The sequence below is a fragment of the Mytilus trossulus genome, chromosome 12 (genome assembly GCF_036588685.1).
Source record: "Mytilus trossulus isolate FHL-02 chromosome 12, PNRI_Mtr1.1.1.hap1, whole genome shotgun sequence".
In the NCBI taxonomy this organism is placed as follows: Eukaryota; Metazoa; Mollusca; class Bivalvia; order Mytilida; family Mytilidae; genus Mytilus; species Mytilus trossulus.
Window position 1 is genome coordinate 1,449,944 of NC_086384.1, and position 20,504 is coordinate 1,470,447.

Sequence of the window (20,504 nt, forward strand, 5' to 3'; positions counted from 1 at the left end):
TATTTGTTACGTTCGGAGGACGTGTTTTTCAACAGACTGTCGGCATCCCAATGGGAACAAACTGTGCCCCTCTACTTGCTGACTTGTTTCTTTATTATTATGAGGCTGACTTCATGCAAGAACTTCTTAGGAAGAAAGATAAGAAGTTAGCAATATCCTTTAACTCTACTTTCCGCTATATAGATGACGTTCTTTCACTAAACAATTCAAAATTTGGTGACTATGTGGATCGCATCTATCCCATCGAATTGGAGATAAAGGATACTACAGATACAGTTAAGTCGGCTTCATATCTTGACTTACATCTAGAAATTGACAATGAGGGTCGGTTGAAGACAAAAACTTTACGACAAAAGAGATGATTTCAGCTTTCCAATTGTGAACTTTCCATTTCTAAGTAGCAACATTCCAGCAGCACCTGCATACGGGGTATATATCTCCCAATTGATACGATATTCCCGTGCTTGCATTTCCTATCATGATTTTCTTGATAGAGGGTTACTGCTCACAAGGAAGCTATTAAACCAAGAGTTCCAAATGGTGAAGTTGAAATCATCCCTTCGTAAATTTTACGGACGCCATCACGAGTTGGTTGACCGTTATGGAATAACCGTTTCACAAATGATATCGGATATGTTCCTTACGTCGTAACTACAATCCCCTTCCCTTTCATGAATTTGACCTACCGAATTAGACTATTTACCGGATTTGTAATCACATAAGCAACACGACGGGTGTCGCATGTGGAGCAGGCTCTGCTTACCCTTCCGGAGCACCTGAGATCACCCCTAGTTTTTGGTGGGGTTCGTGTTGTTTATTCTTTAGTTTTCTATGTTGTGTCATGTGTACTATTGTTTTTCTGTTTGTCTTTTTCATTTTTAGCCATGGCGTTGTCAGTTTGTTTTAGATTTACGAGTTTGACTGTCCCTTTGGTGTCTTTTGTCCCTCTTTTCTTAAAAAAGCTTTTATATTTTAGAAGATGGAAGACCTGGATGCTTCATACTTTGTATAAAGATGCCTCATGTTAGGAACTTTTTGTCAGTCACAATGTCTAATGTCCTTGACCTCATTTTCATGGTTCAATTCTCTCTTATTATAAGTAAAAGGATAACTATATTAGGTATGGGCGTACCTTGCAATGTCCTCATGCCCAATAGACAATTTTCACTTGACCTAGACCTCATTTCATGGATCAGTGAACAAGATGAAGTTTTGGTTGTCAAGTCTATATCTCAGATACTATTAGTAATAGGTCTAGTATATTAGGTTATGGAAGGACTGTAAGGTGTACATGTCTAACTGGCAGGTGTCATCTGGCCTTGACCTCATTTTCATGGTTCAGTGGTCACAGTAAAGTTTTTGTGTTTTGGTCTTTTTTCTTATACTATATGCAATAGGTCAACTATATTTGGCATATGGAATGATTGTAAGATGTACATGTCTAGCTGACAGGTGTTATCTGACCTTGACCTGGTTTTCATGGTTCAGTGGTCAAAGTTAAGTTTTTGAGTTTTGGTCTACTGTAGAAACATTAAATTTCGTGGGGTTTAAATTTAGTGGATTTGTCTCTCTGTAAAATGTCATAGGGATTTAATTTTGTGGTTTCCTTAAACTGTAAGTGGTTTTATATAGAGGTTAAACTTTCGTGGGGGGGTTAATTTAGTGGATACATTCTTTCCAGGAAATAAACGAAATTAAATTCTGCACGAAAATTTCTGCTTTTACAGTATTTTTCTAACACTATATGCAATAGGTCAACTATATTTGTAATGTATGGAAATAATTTTATGATCTACATGTCAGTTGTGCAGGTTTTATTTGACCTTAACCTCTATTTTAGGGCTCATTGCTAAGTGTTAAGTATTTATGTTTTGGTCTGTTTTTCTTCATTTTTAAGCAATAGGTCAACTATATTTGTTGTATGGAAGAATTGTTTGCTGTATATGTCTGCCTGGCATGGTTCATTGATCAATGATTAGTTTTATTGGTTAATGTTGAGTTTATGTGATAGTTGAAGTAAAGCTTTATATTTAGGACTTATATCAACATAATGTCAATGATTAATAAAGAAGGCAAGACAATTTCAGAGTGTGCACTCTTGTTATTTTATGTTGGAGAAATGCAATTTTAGTGGGTTTATCTGAAAAATGTAAAGTTATAATTGGAATAGAAATACACGTCACCATCTCTCTAAAATCTTATGTCCAACCAAATCATTAACAACATGAAAATGCAAAATTCAGTTCACCTTTCACTCCCTTTTCTAGCTCACCTGGCCCAAAGGGCCAAGTGTTTTTTTCTCGTCACTAATTGTTGTCCGTCTTTAACTTTTACAAAAATTTCTCATCTGAAACTGCTGGGCCAAATCTAACCAAACTTGGCCACAATCATCATTGGAATATATAGTTTAAAAAATATGTCCAGTGACCTGGCCAACCAACTAAGATGGCTGTAATTGCTAAAAATAGAAAATAGGGTAAAACGTAGATTTTAGTTTATATCTCTGAAACCAAAGAATTTGGAGCAAATCTTGCATTAAGGGAGTAAAATTGTTAGTTAGGTCAAGATCTATCTGCCCTGGAATTTTCAGATGAGTAAGACAACCCATTGTTAGATTGCTGCCCCTTAATTGGTAATTTTAAGGAAATTTTGACTTTTTGGTTATTATCTTGAATAATATTATAGATAAACTGTAAACAGCAATAATTTAAGGTCAACAAAGTAAGATCTACAAATAAGTCAACATGACCAAAATGGTCAGTTGACCCCTTAAGGAGTGATTATGTGGATCGCATCTATCTCATCGAATTGGAGATAAAGGATACTACAGATACAGTTAAGTCGGCTTCATATCTTGACTTACATCTAGAAATTGACAATGAGGGTCGGTTGAAGACAAAACTTTACGACAAAAGAGATGATTTCAGCTTTCCAATTGTGAACTTTCCATTTCTAAGTAGCAACATTCCAGCAGCACCTGCATACAGGGTATATATCTCCCAATTGATACAATATTCCCGTGCTTGCATTTCCTATCATGATTTTCTTGATAGAGGGTTACTGCTCACAAGGAAGCTATTAAACCAAGAGTTCCAAATGGTGAAGTTGAAATCATCCCTTTGTAAATTTTACGGACGCCATCACGAGTTGGTTGACCGTTATGGAATAACTGTTTCACAAATGATATCGGATATGTTCCTTACATCGTAACTACAATCCCCTTCCCTTTCATGAATTTAACCTACCGAATTAGACTATTTACCAGATTTGTAATCACATAAGCAACACCACGGGTGTCGCATGTGGAGCAGGATCTGCTTACCCTTCCAGAGCACCTGAGATCACCCCTAGTTTTTGGTGGGGTTCGTGTTGTTTATTCTTTAGTTTTCTATGTTGTGTCATGTGTACTATTGTTTTTCTGTTTGTCTTTTTCATTTTTAGCCATGGCGTTGTCAGTGTTTTAGATTTTTGAGTTTGACTGTCCCTTTGGTATCTTTCGTCCCTCTTTTATAGTAAATTTTTAACAATTTTCATCAATTTTATAAAATTTTGGAAACCTAGTAAATATGCTGCTACCTGTACCAATACATACAAGTTAAAAACTTGAGTGGAGAAGTTGGATTTATTAATGATTCATAAGGATAATACATAAACAGTAAATATGTAAATATCAGCAGAGATTGTCTTTTGCTTTGTATTGGTAAAATTTGTATCAATGTTAAAGTCATAAGAAACCTCAAGTAAAAAAAAAATAATGCATATGTTTTTTATAACTCAATGGATAGTTTTCATTATAAAACTTATGTACATATACTTTTTTCTGAAGAAAATTCTTCAATTTATTCATATTTAGAAGAAGTTTACTTTATATGAATTGCTTCCTTCCAGCAAGCAATTCCCCGACATATTTTCCGTATGCAAGGTGACCTCAGTGTGACCCATCTCGTAAAAATCCGGTGACCACAATACGCATAGATGTCCTTAAAATAAGCTATTATCTGTATTTACATGTTAAACACGTGCTCAATTTCCATGCTTTTTGTTTATTTTTCGTCAATTGTTGACAAACAGGTGACAATCGTTAAACTTCGGCTTCAAAACACGAACTTTAATTACCTGCCATATTTTCACAACAACACTGACCGATTGAAAAAAAAATTGACGATTATACGAAATTTTCACGAAAAAAATGATAAATTCGAGTACAGAAGACTAAGTTTATGATGTTTGTATGCGTTGGTTCAAGAATTGGAAGAACATTATTTTTCACCGGTCACTCGTTTCTTATGACTTTAAGATACCCAGAAATTTATAAGTTTTCAAAAGAAATTTTATGATATTCAAATTATTGTTAAAATCAAAATCCGTTGTTAAACTAATTTCTGAATCTTAAGTTCCTGAATCATTAAAATCCATAAACTTCTTTCTGAATCTTAAGTTCCTGAATCAATAAAATCCATAGAATTCAAACTCCTATGTACCAGTAGATAGTTCTTTATGTTGATTTAAAAATGATAATCACCAAAATCCCAAATATTCTTATTAAGTTTGTTGTTTCTAGTATCTGGACTTCCTTTTGTATTAATGCATCCTATATAAAATGTTCCTGATGTAGACAGTGCAAGGCCAAGGGAAATCTTTAGAATCCAGAAAAGTTTAACTGATAATGTTTGGCCTTTGTAGTGTCTGACCTCATATCTCATTAATACACCCTATATAAATGGTTTCTGATGTAGATTAAAGAGAAGGACAAACTTTAGAATCTAGAAAAGTTGAACTCATAAAGTTTGGACTTTCTAGTGTCTGGAGTTCCTTTCTTGCAGACAGAGCAAGTAAAATCTTTAGAATGCAGCAAAGTTTAACTCATAAAGTTTGGACTTTGTAGTGTCAGGACTTCTTGCTTCACTAACACATCCTGTATAAATAGTTCTTGAAGTAGACAGAGCAAGGGAGCATGGACCTAAGATTTCCATGTCATGGAGGTTGTAGTAGGTTATAATTTGTCCTTGGTCAGTCAGTATATGTAATAAATGATTGTCCACATCAGTAACAACGATATTATCTGATGGTGTTGTTAGTATTCCTGCAGGTTTAAATGGTTTCTCCTCGGTGTTGACATCATGGTGACCAGTGTAAGTCCCTAGAATGTCTCCTCCTGGTGATATCACTACCACTCTACCTCTTTGATCATAATCTAACCAGTCCACCACACAGATGTTACCATTACTGATAGTAGTTACACCTCTAGGGAAGGAAAATAATCGTTTAGTACTGGTACTAGTTAGCAATCTCGGCAAACTAAATAATTGTTTCTTATGACTTTCATGCTCATATTCCTTTAGTTGTTTTCCTTCCAAATCCATGACCACCACTACACGTCTTCCTGTGACAGGGAATTTCTTACCGCCAGACTTGGCTCCTATGATAACTCTGTGATCACTGGTCACATGGACACTGATTGGATACAATGGTTTTACATCATACCTGGAATCAGTTATCTCCCCTGTCATGGTGTTGATTAGTTTGAGTTTAGTCTCACCTGGTGTTACAACAAGAATGTTATTAGAATCAGTTTTTGCCATTCCATAAATCTTAGTGTTTAAGGTTGTTATTACTTCAGTTCTATTCTCCCTAAGTTTGACATGTTGTAACTTTGATCTTGTAACATCCCCCATCCACAGAGAACCATCAGAGCATACGGCTATAAAGTGAATATGAGTAAGATCTGTTGTATAAACTTTGGATATTTCTAACTTAATTTTACTCTTCTGTTTTGGGTTCAGTTGTACTTTGCCTTTATTATAGTCTTCTTCTTCAATTAACTCATGTCAATTATGAACTTTAGTGATACACTTTGGACAGATAAACTTATTACACGTATTACAGAACAGACAGCAAGCTTGGTTAGAATGTTCATCACATAGGACTTCACTGAATATTATTGTGTCCTTTGACCCTTCAGGTTTTCCAAGGTCATTTATATTAAGTATTTTATGGTCTTTCCCAATCTTTAGATGGACTCCATCTTTGCAATTGTCACACATGAGCGACTCACATGTTCGACATTTCCATTTAATCTTATTTCCACCTTCACATAACTGACATCCAACAGGTACTTGTCCTTTTTGTATTGAACTTGCAAACGCCATTTCAAAAATTCAAAGATGTCCGACAATAATATTTCCTGTTTCTGTTTAGTCTCATATCAGCTGATTTTATTCTTCCTTTTCCACTTGACTTATTTATCAAGTTCAGTTGTTATTTGAATCTTCCGTTTTAACCTTCATATCTTTCTTTTTCATTTAATTCAATTGCAATGTACTTATACTTTTTTTATTATTAGAGATTTCAAAAGAACCTCAGCATGCATCTTTAAATTTTATTTATTCTAGGATATATACACTGTCAGACCTGTTTTAGATTGAATTGAATCTTTATTTAGAGAATGATAATAGTGAATAGTGCATAATTAAGGTAACTGATCCAAAAGTCTGATGAAATGAATCATTAAGGGTCACAGCACCAAATCATCAATCATGGTTAACCATCTCACCTGGGCTAAGTCATGGTTTAAACATATCTTCCCTGATATTTCCATAGGCAGATCCAGGGGAGTCCTCAACCCACCCTTTCGTGGGGAAAATTTGGTTGATTATATAGGGAATCACTGAAGCATGACTAGAGCCCCCCCCCCCCCCCTTTTAGGTCAGTCCGCAGGCCCCTCCTTATGATAAGTTCTGGATCCGCCACTGATTTCCCTGGGTCACGTGTGAGTAAGTTATAACTTGTTTTAATGTTAAATATAAATCTACTTTCCATTCTCAATTTTACTACTTGTTTTTCTGTTTGATATATTATCCTTGAATAAAGTTGATAATGGATATTAGGAGTGTGTCAAAGAGACAACAACCCAACCAAAGTGCAGAAAACAGTTCAAGGCCACCAATGGGTCTTTGAGGCAGCAAGGAATCCCACATCTGGTACAAGCTTCAGCTCACAGGCCCCCAAACAAAAATGTGTACTAGTTCACTGAAAATTGATGTCACACTAAACTCCAAAACATATAAATGAACAATTTTTTTTATTTTTCTATATATGTGTTTATATCTAATTTCCTCTTAAGGGCATACGATACAGTTACAGGGGAGGTAATGACGTTGCTAACGTAAAATGTTATTTTCGCGACGTCAAACTGTGACATATCGGGAAAAGATGCATTTTTCGACTGATTTTTATCATTCAAACTGATTTAATTTGAAAACTAGTTCATGGACCCCTATTTTTCAAAACAGCAATTTGTTTCATTTTGCAGGGAGATTATGTGACCAAAATTTTATAAAACTGTAAATAGAGGATTTTTTTAAAATTTTGATAAATATGCAGCAAAAAATGACGTATTTTCCACAATTCATGAATATTTGATAAATATGAGTTATTTCTGAATAAAAAATGCATAATACTTATAAATTCCAGAAATTACTGATTATTTAACAAAAAACAATTTGGGTTTATCTTTTATAACAAAAAAGTTATGTCTTTCTTTCGAAAAAGAAATTACGGCCACAAATCTGAATTTTGAGCAAATATACAAAATTTCAAACTCATTTTACTCAAAAAGTAGCATATGAAGGTATATTTTTTATTACATATTTGATTTAATCAGGTAAAAAACAGCCTATATGCAAATTTTCACGAACTTGTAAATACAGGATCAAAACTGTATCGTATGCCCTTAAGTTCCAGATGCCATAATGGTTAATGAATAATAATCAAGTTCATGACATTTTAAATACCCCTCACACTAGAAAAGAAAGAAACATTAATCCTTATATAATCATTGGTTTACAGAAGAGATGTAACAGGTTCAAAATCTTACATAAAACACAATTTAACCTGTAACCTACAATGATGGGTTGAGAAAACAAAATATATACAATGTAAAGGGAAACAACTCTGAGGTTTTCAGGAAAGAAATTGTATGTTACAGGAAATTAATACTTCAAAATAAATACTTGTCTACATAAACATCTGACATCATCCTTACTTACTTGTCATATTACCAGAGGCATAAATAGGGGTAGGGGAGGGTGTGTGCCCCCTTTTTTGTGGAAAACTTGGTTGTGTATATATGGAATCACTGAGGAATGACTTGACCAAGTAAAATGATTAATTTCTGGATAGATAGACTGAATGAAGCCAAATTTTTTATACTTAGGAGTGCATGATAAGACTGGACAAATGGAAATTATGTGTTCCTTAGGTTGCATCATCTATTTAAACTAGACCAAACAATCAGAAAACAGTTGTATCTGGCACAACTTTTTGGAATTTGGGGTCCTGAATTAATGCTCTTCAACTTTGTACTTGTTTGGCTTTTTAACTGTTTTGATATGAGCGTCACTGATGAGTCTTAGTTAGACGAAACACGCGTCTGGCGTATTAAATGAGGGTGGTAAAGGGGGGCCTTGAACACGGAAACATGTGAAATAAAAATCGCGAAAACGTTGCAAGGAAAATATAAATCTGATAAAATGAAGCACAAGAAATAAAATCGTTAATATCAATGTAAAAAGTTAAGTAATTTATTAATCAGCCGTTCTTAGAGATCATCTAGTCATAATGTAATGGACATGATGACCCTGCAGTCACCTTTTGAGCGTCCCCTAAAGTTGCAACTGATTTGAGAGAAAACTATTATTCATAATAATTAATTTGGTAGCCATTTTAAATATTTTGGGAACTCATAATTTAAAACAATCTGCGCTTCGGACTGACTTTGAATTCAGTCCTGGTATACTTTTTAATCAAATGCGGGATAAGCACGAGAAATTAAGAGTAACCACATGAAACATGGAAAATAAATATAGAAAAACAGGAGGCAAGCATGTCGAACCAAACACGAGAAAACGAGAAATAAAACGTCCAAACACAAAAACACATTTAATAAAAAGGCCTAAAACGTTGCACGAAAATAACCCTTTAGCACCCTCTTAAATTATAATCCTGGAACAATATCCTGAATTACAAGAGATATTTGTTTCATTTAAAATGAATTGTATTTCTAAATATGTTTATAGTAGGAGATCATTTAATTGGAAAATGATTGAATTAGTGTGTATAATTTATAGATTTTAATGATTGAATTAGTGTATATAATTTATAGATTTTAATCCTGGAATGATGACATTGACAGGAAATATTACTAAGTGGTTCGGACTATATAAAGGGGGCATGTCTCAAGAATGAAAGTTTACATAGGGGATATCTCTCAATTATTTTATGAATTAATATATTTAAAACTGATTAAAAATTTGTTTTTTTTTTGTAAATTTACAATCTTTAAAATTTCAAAATCTAGACTCTTTCACAGTTTTCCAAATATTCTGAAATTAATAAAAATTTGTTATAAAATTTAAATGCTGAATTTTTTCCAGTAGTTTTTTTTTATCAAATTAACATGAGTTACTGCCCTTAGTATGAGTTATTTAACTTCAAGAGGTATTGCATCCTGAGTTAGAGAAAATCTTTTCCTTTTTACAATTTACTTTGAGATAGCCTTAAATGAAACTTGATTGTTTCATTGGATAATTAAAGGATTGGTTTTTAAGTAGGAAATATTTGTCATAATTTGATGAAAATTCTCACATTTTAATGAAATATTTAAAAGAACTTGTTGGCTAGGTTAAATTCGTTGTGATATAAATGGATTATTAGCAAATTATTAATTACATCAATTGGAATGTTTAAAAACACAAAATTTCCATTGCGGAAAACTTCATCATTAACAGGCAAGTTCTGAAATAAAAATATTACTTATATAATTGCATTTGATATACTGTAGATTCCATATTATTCGTTGGATACAAATTTTCATGGAAGGAGGTGAACCAAGAATTCAAATGCTAAAAGAATTACAAATTTTCTTTAGGCTTTGTATGCAAAGATTGGAAGGACCATGATATCAAAAATCCATGAAGATACAAGATTTCCTCAATCCCCGAAAATTGATACCCAAAAAAAATAAATGAATACACAGTATGCGATATAACGAAAAATGATTGGTTCTCAGTGGTGCATAAATATCTAGGTTTTATCATGTAAAAAGCCATGCTGGTACTAGTAAAAACTTGGCCCACTTCTAAGAGACACTAAGATAAGCCATAACTCTTAGAAATTGCCAATCAGATTTTTAACTCATTTAATGCAGACCCGTAGTAAGAAATTTCCAAGGGGGATTTGTTGGACTCACTAACTGAATTTTAACAGTCACAATTCGAACAGAACATTGACTTTAACAGTGCTTATTTGTTTTCAAGGGGGGGGGGGTCATCTGAACCCCCTGGCTACGGGTATGATATGCACTTATTATTCTACAGGACAAGGAGGAATGCACCTGCTATTTTATTTTTATCTGAATGATTTTTAGGGTTTCCCATATAAAAATAGCGCCTTAGCTGGTTCAGATTTAAAGAGGCATTAGTTAATTCTAATTTAACAAGCAATAAAATATGATGATTTTTCTTCAAACATTTATTAAAGGGGAAGAAAGAAATAATGGTTTACTATTAACAGTCAGTTTTGTTCAATTTCACAACTGAATTTATTAGTCCCAGCTTTAGTGGAGGGGCTATTAAGGTAAACCTTGTCTGTCTGTACACATGACCCAGAAATGGTTTTAGTTCTTTAACTGTAAGTTTGTGTCAACCAAATGTTATGAAACATAATACACAATGCTTATAACCACAAAACTGAGATCAAGTTCTTATTTGGGTGGCATCAAGCATGGATATTTGTGTTTCATGGACACGTTCTCCATTTATATTCTAGTATGTTATTTATAGATCAAATTTATAGAGTAACAAGTTATTCAATCTTGATGAATAAAGCAGGCGTGACATTTCAGCGTGTGTGCTCATGTATTATTGTTGACACTCTTTGGCAGAGTGGTCTAAGAAGTCCAACTACCATAATAATCTCTAGCCTGTCAACTCTTGAGGTTGCAATTGACCCCAAATCTTTATTGATTCTAGCACTGTCAGTTTTCCCTCCAAAGGTCAGTCAGATTCTCTTCGTGCATTCTGATTTTTTCAACCTATAAAAACTTAATTACCACTCCAAAATAGCACAATAGTGTTGAAAGTGGTGTTAAATTCCAATCAATCAATCACTTCACTGTAGACTCTTCTGAATCTGCATTATACTAGGGATATGATTGATTTTTTATTGTCTAAACGAAAATGCATCTTTTATCGTAATGCACCAAAATTTACCATTGTCATTTGGCTAGAATTTTAACTGTTATTTGTCATGAAGGTACCTCTATTACCACCCTCATGCTAAGACATGTACCTTTCTACCTTTATTTAAAGATGGCAAACAACACACAATTTCTTTTTCAGATTTATGTCTATTTATAACTAAGGTCACATGGACCTTTTCTGTCATTGGGCTGTTGGTCTTTTGTCAAATTTATTAACTAATATATACAGTCAAACCTGCTTTAAGAGACCACCTGTATTATGCAAAATAAAATTGAGAATGGAAATGGGGAATGTATCAAAGAGACAACAACCCGACCATAGAAAAAACAACAACAGACGGTCACCATCAGGTCTTCAATGCAGCGAGAAATTCCAGCACTTGGAGGCGTCCTTCAGCTGGCCCCTAAACAAATATATACTAGTTTAGTGATAATGAATGCCATACTATGAGCTGCCCTACATGCCAATGGCATACTGGGCAGTAAGTAAGTAAGTAAGTAAGAACGCCATACTAATTTCCAAATTGTACACAAAAAACTAAAATTAAAATAAATACAAGACTAACAAAGGCCAGAGGCTCCTGACTTGGGACAGGCGCAAAAATGCGGCGGGTTAAACATGTTTGTGAGATCTCAACCCTCCCCCTATACCTCTAGCCAATGTAGAAAAGTAAAGGTAAAAAAAAACTATGTTATATTAAGACCATCATGTTTAGATCCCTCTGTTGAACATTTTATATAGATTGAACCTATAATATAAGACCAACTGTCTGAAAAGGGACCACTTTTTTGCTTAAACCCAGACAATTACCAGAGCAAAGAGCAGATAACAGCCAAAGGCTATGAATATAGGTATTCAACGCAGCCAGAAAATTCTGCACCCCGAGGCAGGCTTTAGCTGGCCCCTTAATTAAACTGTGTTTTATAGTTTAGTAAAAATGCCTGTCATACTAAACTTAAAAACATATAATGAATATATTAAAAATGCTGATAACAAGAAAAAGGAAAGTTGTTTTTCCGGTGTGACTTTTCCTCTGGACTGAAGATATTTACCAGTATACAACAGAATAGTTAAGTACTTTCCCATTAAAGAATTTGGTTGTTAAAACATTATTAATATCCACCCGAGTAAACTCTGTAAATTGTAGACATTCAACATTGGTTAGAAATAGAGAAAAAATTAAACCTGTTAACGTCTAAAGCATATAATCTAAGAATTGTTAGAGTTTAACAATAGAAACTTGTAAATTTAAGACCCGTGTAAATTACAGCCTAACATTTATTTCTCGTTTTTTATATAGATAAGACCTTTGGTTTTCCCATTTGAATGGTTTTACACTAGTAATTTTGGAGCCCTTAATAGCTTGTTGTTCAGTGTGAGCCAAGGCCCCGTGTTGAAGGCCGTACATTGACCTATAATGGTTTACTTTTGTAAATTGTTATTTGGATGGAGAGTTGTTTCATTGGCACTCACACCACATCTTCCTATATCTATTAAATCAAATAGATTGGGAATGGGGGTAAAACAGCTGCATGTTTTGTTTATCCAACATTGATTATTATATATATCCATATTGGTCAATCAATTTTTCCCAAATTAAGTTAAGAGGGGGTGGGGGAGGGGTCAGTCAAAAAACTATGTGAATTAAGTTTTTTATTCTTCATTGAACTTTTGATGTTGTCCTTAATGATCAAATGTTTATCCCAACTGCCTACAAACAGTTGTATATGATATAAAAGATGACTCTTGGATGATAAATACACTTATGGACCTCTTTGTCTTAATTATAAGGTACCTCAAGGTCTATTTATATATCTCATTACCTCAAAATTTCAACTGGTGGGGGGATAACCAGGCTTTCTTAAAATATATTGGGTCAACTTATATACTCATTTATGAAAGAAATGTTATAATTAATGATTTATCAAAGATTTCAAGGTTTTGATCCAAGCAGATAAAAAATAAAATAAAAAAGATGACTTTTTAAAGGATAAAATTAGATATTTGGTAAAAATTGATAATTAGAAAACAGAAAAACTTTGTGGAAACTGACTGAGTAGCTAAAATACAATGTAACAATAAACTATGAATAAATGAAGGAGGTCACTTCCTTTTACTATAGATGATAAAATAGTTAATCTATTGTTTAAAGGGGGTCTCATTGGGGGGGGGGGGGGGGGGGGGGGTCTAATCCCTGATCCCACATTGTTAAGTGAGAATCCTAGATCCCGCTTCCTGTTTCCATAGTAGTGTATGTAATTTCCCATGTCCCCCAAGACTTTCTTTCCCATTTTCATGCTTAATTATTTGTCTTTCACGTGTCATGGTTAAAAAAAAATCAGCCAATCCAGCGTCACACTTAGACCTCAATGAGATCCACTCTATACATGGTGAAAAATTTCAAAACAATTTACTTTTGGTCCAAAAATAAAGTTATTAAATATTCAAATAGCGTTCTAAGTATAGAATACATCAACAGATGAAGTATCATTGGAAAAGATAAAATGTACAGAAATGTGGCCATGCCATGCCACTTACATGTCATTTGTTAAAATTGAGCAAATAAAATAGGTTCCATGTATCCAAGCTCAGCCCACCTTTCTTCAGAAATGTAAAAAGATAAAATTGAGAATGGAAATGGGGAATGTATCAAAGAGACAACAACCCGACCATAGAAAAAACAACAGCAGAGGGTCACCAACAGGTCTTCAATGTAATGAGAAATTCCCTCACCCGGAGGCAATGGCATATATAAATGTGAAATTGTTCTAAAAATTTGAAGAAAAGAAACAAATACCTGTAATTTGTTAATTGATTTTTAAGGATGTAAATTTAAGCATGGATTCAATTTGGATACTCCTCATTACAGAATTAAGGATTGTTTGGAGGTCTTTTCAAACCTATTTTTTATGATTCAGTAGTTTCAAAATTAAATTATTATATAGTGAATAATAATACATCTACAAAATAAACACAAATTGGGAACCTTTGTCTTGATCATAAATAAAGGTGGGTGAAAAAACGAGGTACCCTCACATTATCTATAATTTTACCTGTGTATAAGAAGAATGAGAGTTACCAGTTCTGCAGCTAAGTGATTGAGAGACATATAAATTTGTTCTTTTTCAGGGGATTTCTGATATCTCTAATGTTAACGTGTCTCTGAGACCATAAGATGTTTGAATTCACTTTTTTTCAGAGGATATATTTGACCCAGACTCCGATAGCTTTAATGTGTATCAGAGATCATAAAATGTATAAATTTACTCTATTTCAGGGGATGTTTATGACCCAGATTCAGAAACTTCTAATGTGTCCCTGCGATCGGTGAAACGAACATTCAGTCACCGACCATTGTCTCTTTATGATGATCCTAAAATACCCAGTGAAAAGTCCCATAGTTCACCGACTACACCTCAGAAATCACAATCTCCCGGACTCCCAAGGAAGAGTTTCTCCCCGTCTTTATTACGACGTAGTATCTTTAATCGTTCTCAGACGGAGGAGAAATGTTCAGGATGTGGGTTTCCTATCAAAGACGAGAAGAGGATCTCCATGAAGCGTGCCGGTGATATAAGAGATGTGTACCATCCCATGTGCTTCAAATGTTCCATGTAAGTTCTTAATATATATTTATACAAGAGAAAATTGTGTCCATTTTTACTCAACTAAAGTTTCAGGTGTACTGTATACAGAAATCATTGTTCTTCAATACCCATTCTATATGTCTGTCTGTCCAACTCCTCCCAAACAGCTGGTCAGATATTGATGAAACTGAACACAGATGTAGACCTGTTGACATAAAGAAATGTAGTATGATGCATCATGGGTGGAATAAAGGGAGATAATGGAATTTACTTAGATATTGCAAATATGTGGTATCAGCCTCTCTGAAGGGCAACTCTTCATAATATGATGGATGAATATTTAACTTTCAACAAATGTAGACCTTTATGCCTTGTCTGTCTCTCTGTCAATGTTCATGGTAAGTGCAACTCCTAAACAACCAATCAGATATTGATGAAACTTTAACCAGTTGTTGAGGAAGTGTTCTATAATGATAACCAGTCATTTAGCTTTCATTTGATACCAAAAATACCTATATATATTCTACATATTTACAGTGTTACACTCATGTGAAGGAACTATATTGTGTTAAATATGTTCTACTTTCTGGTATGTGCTTTCTGGCCGAGACTGAATTAGTGGTGTAACACCTTGACCTGTTGATGCACCTAATGGAATAAAATGATATTTTTTTCAACAAATGTAAAACACTTTCTGAGCATGTGTGTCCAAAAATTTAATTGTTTAAGGAGAGATAATCAGATTTACTTACTTTAATATACTTACAATTTTAATTAACCCTAATAATTCAGTTTTGATATTCTGATCGCCCATGAAAGATGGAGAGAATCGGAGATGATAAGGGCTTGAATTATTTGATTTAAGTATTAAAGGGCTGGAGTATTCTTTTGTTAGATCCCTGGAAATCCTTCTTTTGTCCAGATCTGAACATTATCATGATGCTAGGTGATATGAAGTTTAGATTTATTCCAATATACCTTCAAGATAAAATTAAAAAGGAAGAGATATTTTACTTTTTCAGCAAGGAGTGCATTTCTTATGTTATGAAGTGTTGAAAGCACATATTGAGATTATGATATAAAATCCCTATTGAAATCTCAATATGTGCTTTCAACACTTTGTATACCTCACCTAGGGGCATTATGTTGGTCTGTGCATTCTATCATTTTCCATCCATTCAACCATTTCTCCATCCCATGTAAGGTTTAAGTTTTTGGTCAAAATAATTTTTGATGAAGTTTAAGTCTAATCAACTTAATACACATGTTCCCTAAGATATAATTTTATTAATTTTAATGTCAATTAAATTAGAGTTTTTATTGTGATATCACCGTCCACTGCATGAACATTGCAAATGATATTGGGAGTGGAGTATCCGTTTTCCATGGACACGTACATTCTTTTTATTTATAGAATTTTCTGAAATTTCAATCCCCAAAATTGAAAATCAGCTATAAACAAGTTCAACACACTAGTTGACATATTGGCTATTATTATTAAAAATTGTTTATGTTATATGAAGTAGTAATCATCTTCATCTTTTACACTATTTAACACTCAAACATAATCAGATAATAGTAAATATATTAATCAGATAAGTATTTATATATTTACTTTGGCTTAGTGTCTAGTTACAGGAAATGTCGTTAATTGTCTAGTGTCACAATGACCTAGATTTTTTATTTAAATGAAAATACGTACATATTCAATATCTTTTTATAATGTGCTGGAAAGGATATAATTTTATAACCAACAAATAATTAACATTGTGTGGAAACAAGAGTTTTTTTATAGCTTTTTTAATAGAGATAGTTCTGTTGATTAAAGCTGTTTTAAAGATTAATATTCATAAGTCAAATTTTACAAATGACCATCAGAAAAGGTCATCACGGATCCTTTTAAAAACTTATGTTTCAGTCCAGATAAATGTTTATGTAATAGACTGTATAACAAATGCATACTCATAAGGAAAAACTGAGTTATAAAAAAAATGTGTATTACAGAAGCCTACTTTACAAAATCAACATTACCACCACATAATTCACAAATCATGTCTGTCTGAATTTTGGAAATACTGCTCTTAAACAGTATACATGTACTTAGATTTCTAAGTTTAAAAAAATAATTCTTCATATTCATTATTCTCCAGGAATGAAAGTATTATAAAAAGTCATAAAAAAGGGCTTTTTAAAGCTTAAGTTAATTTTTAACAACTTTTATACAAAAAATAAAGAGCCAACCTTATGTAGTAGTTGTATTAAAACTTAGGTTTTTTGGAATCAAAAGGAATCGTTAGCTGACCATAAACGGTGTACATGTGCTTAGTGTAAAAAAGTATTTCTTGATATTCTCCAGTTGTGATTCTTTAGGCATGATTTTTTTCTAAAAAAAAGGTGTTTTGCCAGCTTATAAGACACTTTTTGAGAAAATCTTATGCATGTAGTAAGATTTTGAAATGTAAAAGGAATTGTAAGCAAAGTCAAAATCTTGCCCACAATGTGTTAGATTATATACTTGACTTTGTTGTATGCATGATATGGGAGATAACTCCTCCCTCCTTATGTTAGTACAGAATATTTAATCAATGAATAGTTTGCAGATCAACGGGTATTTCTTAGAATGCATTTGTTTGGAAAATTGAATATCTTCAATTTGCTAGCTGTTTCAGAATCTAATGCATCCTGGGTAATATTTTTAAAAGTGTACACCAAAACGTCCTGATTTGTAAAAAATGTCATAAACAATGCATATTTAACCAATGCTGTAACGTTATTTTCATTTGTATTTTTCAATGAAATTTCCCATGATGCTTTAGATTCTGAAACAGCCAATTCAGTTATCTGAATCCGTATTTTGCACTGTTGAGATAATATTTGAGTTTATATAGTGTTTATGGCAGAGGATCATGAGTTATATATATAGTTGACCCTTTTGTAAATGGTTTTCTTCTCCTTTTCAACATAACATGTTGAGAGGGACATGGAAACACTAAACTTTAAAATCAGCCATATAAAGAACAAAATATATTATATACCAATCAACTAAGAGTAATGCCCCTTGGAAATATTAAACTTATGGAAAATGACCTCATTAATACTCTGACTGTTAGAATTCTTGCCATATTTTTATAAAACTGATACTATAGGATAATGTCAGCAATATCTTTGACAAGTTCTACATTGATTTTTTTAAAAAGAATTATTACCCATGGCAATATTAAATAAAAATGGCTCTCACAGGTACAATTTATTTATAAAATATATAGTATACTTTAAGTAATGCCCTAAAGGTCTGTTTGAAATATTTAGTATTCAATAATGAAAAAAAAAATTGTTCCCCTGTGCACGCTTTTAATTTATGAATTGTTTTAGTTATTGACCCTGGATACTCGGTTCATCTATTATTAAAGTAAAATCTGAAACTGATATAAAGATATTGAGAACTGGTTATGTGTCTCAGACCTGACACTGTGTGTGAATGGAAAGAGTTTATTTTCTAAACAGTATGAACATTTCTAGTATACCCATACAGTACTTGGGTAATTGTATTTTCCTGATCTGATAAACATTTGTGATGTTTTCTTAGATAAAAAGTTGTCAGCAATCACACCATGTATTAATCTCATTGTTGATATGTTACTGCATGTCAAACTTGTCCTTAACAGTAACAATCTGGATGCTGATTGCCATCCTTAGGCTACTATTATGTTATGATAGTATTATTGAACATGTAAGACTGGTTAGATTGTTCCCAGATGTGACCTTCGTCTACCTGTAATTAGTTTCACATGTTTAACCTGGTATCTAATATTGAATATTAATGAGTTGTTCATCAACAATATTTTATGAACTTAAGATAAAGTGTTTTGGTGCCAGAGTGTTACAAGGAATTATAATGAAGAATATCTCTAAATATTACATATCTGTTTGATTCAGTAGATTTTGAAAGAATTGGATTTCTGTAAACATCATAAACTGATTAGAAACACTTTACTACAGATGTAAACAAAATGAAAAAAAAAGAGTAATGAATAGTGAATTATTAAAAAAGCATATGGGTTGATGATAATATAATTTATAAATAGTGGTAAAGGTTTTTGAGACTTAATGGATGTTCAATGCAAAACAAAAATATTGACTTCACTAAATATCAGAAAACTTTGTTAATTAAATACTAGTATCTTTGAAGAATCTAAACAAGATTGTTTAAGTTGTCCAACTAGTGTATCTTTCTAAGCCTGTCAACTCTGAGATTATGAGTTTATTTAGATCTGCACATGGCGGGTGGGTTTGACTCCAATCTTAATTGACTTGAATAATGCCAGTTTTCCTACCACCAAAAGGTACTGGTTTTTCTCCAGGGATAGTTTCTGTCTATACCTCCACTTGTTAAAACTTGCTGCCATTAAATATGTATAACGTATACATACAGATAGCCATCAGTGAATGTAGTGGTGTTAAACACCAATCAATTAATCAATCAATTTATAGAGTATGAATGGGCATAATCGGTCTAAAATGATTTGCAATAATAATATTAGTCTGTTACAATCTGCATCATAAGCCACTAGTCCCACTAGTAAAATTTTATTAGGACTTGTAAACACCTAACAAAAATGTCGGAATTTTGGACTAGTATTCAGAAAAGTGTTTTGTGCATACTGCAGTGTTATGAAATACTTAGTATTAGTCACCTCTGAGGCCAGTGAAAGCAGCTTATATAATGCAAAATAAAGTAGCTCACTTTGTGCTTTTGTATTGATGGGCATAGCGCTGCAATCTTTTGATCAGTTTGTGTCATACAATCTTCCATAACAGATGCACTGACTTCTCCATTACCTTGATGAAAGATGAAAGATGGTTCTGATGAGAGATAGAAAGAAAAAAAAAAATCTGGGAAGCACTGCTGACTAATAATATTTATATTGTACTCACTAGGTGTTTGATATAGGTTGTGATAATTGAAATGGAAAAAAAATGTCTGGTTTTATGAATCACGTTTTAATATAATTATCTGGTTAACTGATAAGTTGTTTATTTATTTGTGTAGTGATTGAGAATCTCACAAAGTGACAGATAGCGAGAATCTTGAATTTGAAATAGAAAGAAGAAAACTGAGTAATTGGTGTTGTGGACAATTTGACAGAGAAGGATTTTTTGAAGAAATTTTTACATTTATCTTAACCCTTTCCTCCATAATGACGCCTTTCAACGCCTTTGTAGTGCCTCAGTTGAAACCTATAACATATGAAAAAACTTTATCAGACTTAAAAAAATTGTATCTTTATATAAAAAAGATATTCATTAGAATATCTTGACCGGAATTTCATTGATAAAATATTAGTTTTCACAATGCATTAATACTTTAACCTGATGATTTTTTTTAATAAAAAAAATCCTATGTGAATCAAGAATGTAAAAAATAATTTGGAGGAAAAGTGTAAGAAGCAGATAATGATTTAAAAAGTCTTCCATGCACTTTCTAATGAGAAAACTCTCATCCTGAGAAAGATTCCAAAAAATATTGTATAGTCAAAACAATGGAGAATTGAGCTTTAAAATTCAATTATGACTTCAATTATGTGTGAAAATATTATTTGGAATTTAAAAAAAAACATTTGTCCAATTTACTATGAACATTTCTTAGGACATTTTT

General features: G+C 32.7%; 1 protein-coding gene across 7 annotated transcripts in view; it reads left to right on the plus strand.

The window, feature by feature from the left end:
- Positions 1-20,504, plus strand: part of LOC134692957 (rap1 GTPase-activating protein 1-like) — a 252,361-nt gene that overhangs the window by 42,929 nt on the left and 188,928 nt on the right. For 6 of the 7 annotated variants that reach the window (XM_063553614.1, XM_063553613.1, XM_063553617.1 and 3 more), the window contains exon 4: positions 14,539-14,875. In XM_063553614.1, coding sequence (XP_063409684.1) covers positions 14,539-14,875 — 337 coding nt within the window. Of the gene's footprint in view, positions 1-9,632; positions 9,789-14,538; positions 14,876-20,504 lie in introns of those variants that run through there. The other variant, XM_063553618.1, reaches the window with a different exon arrangement.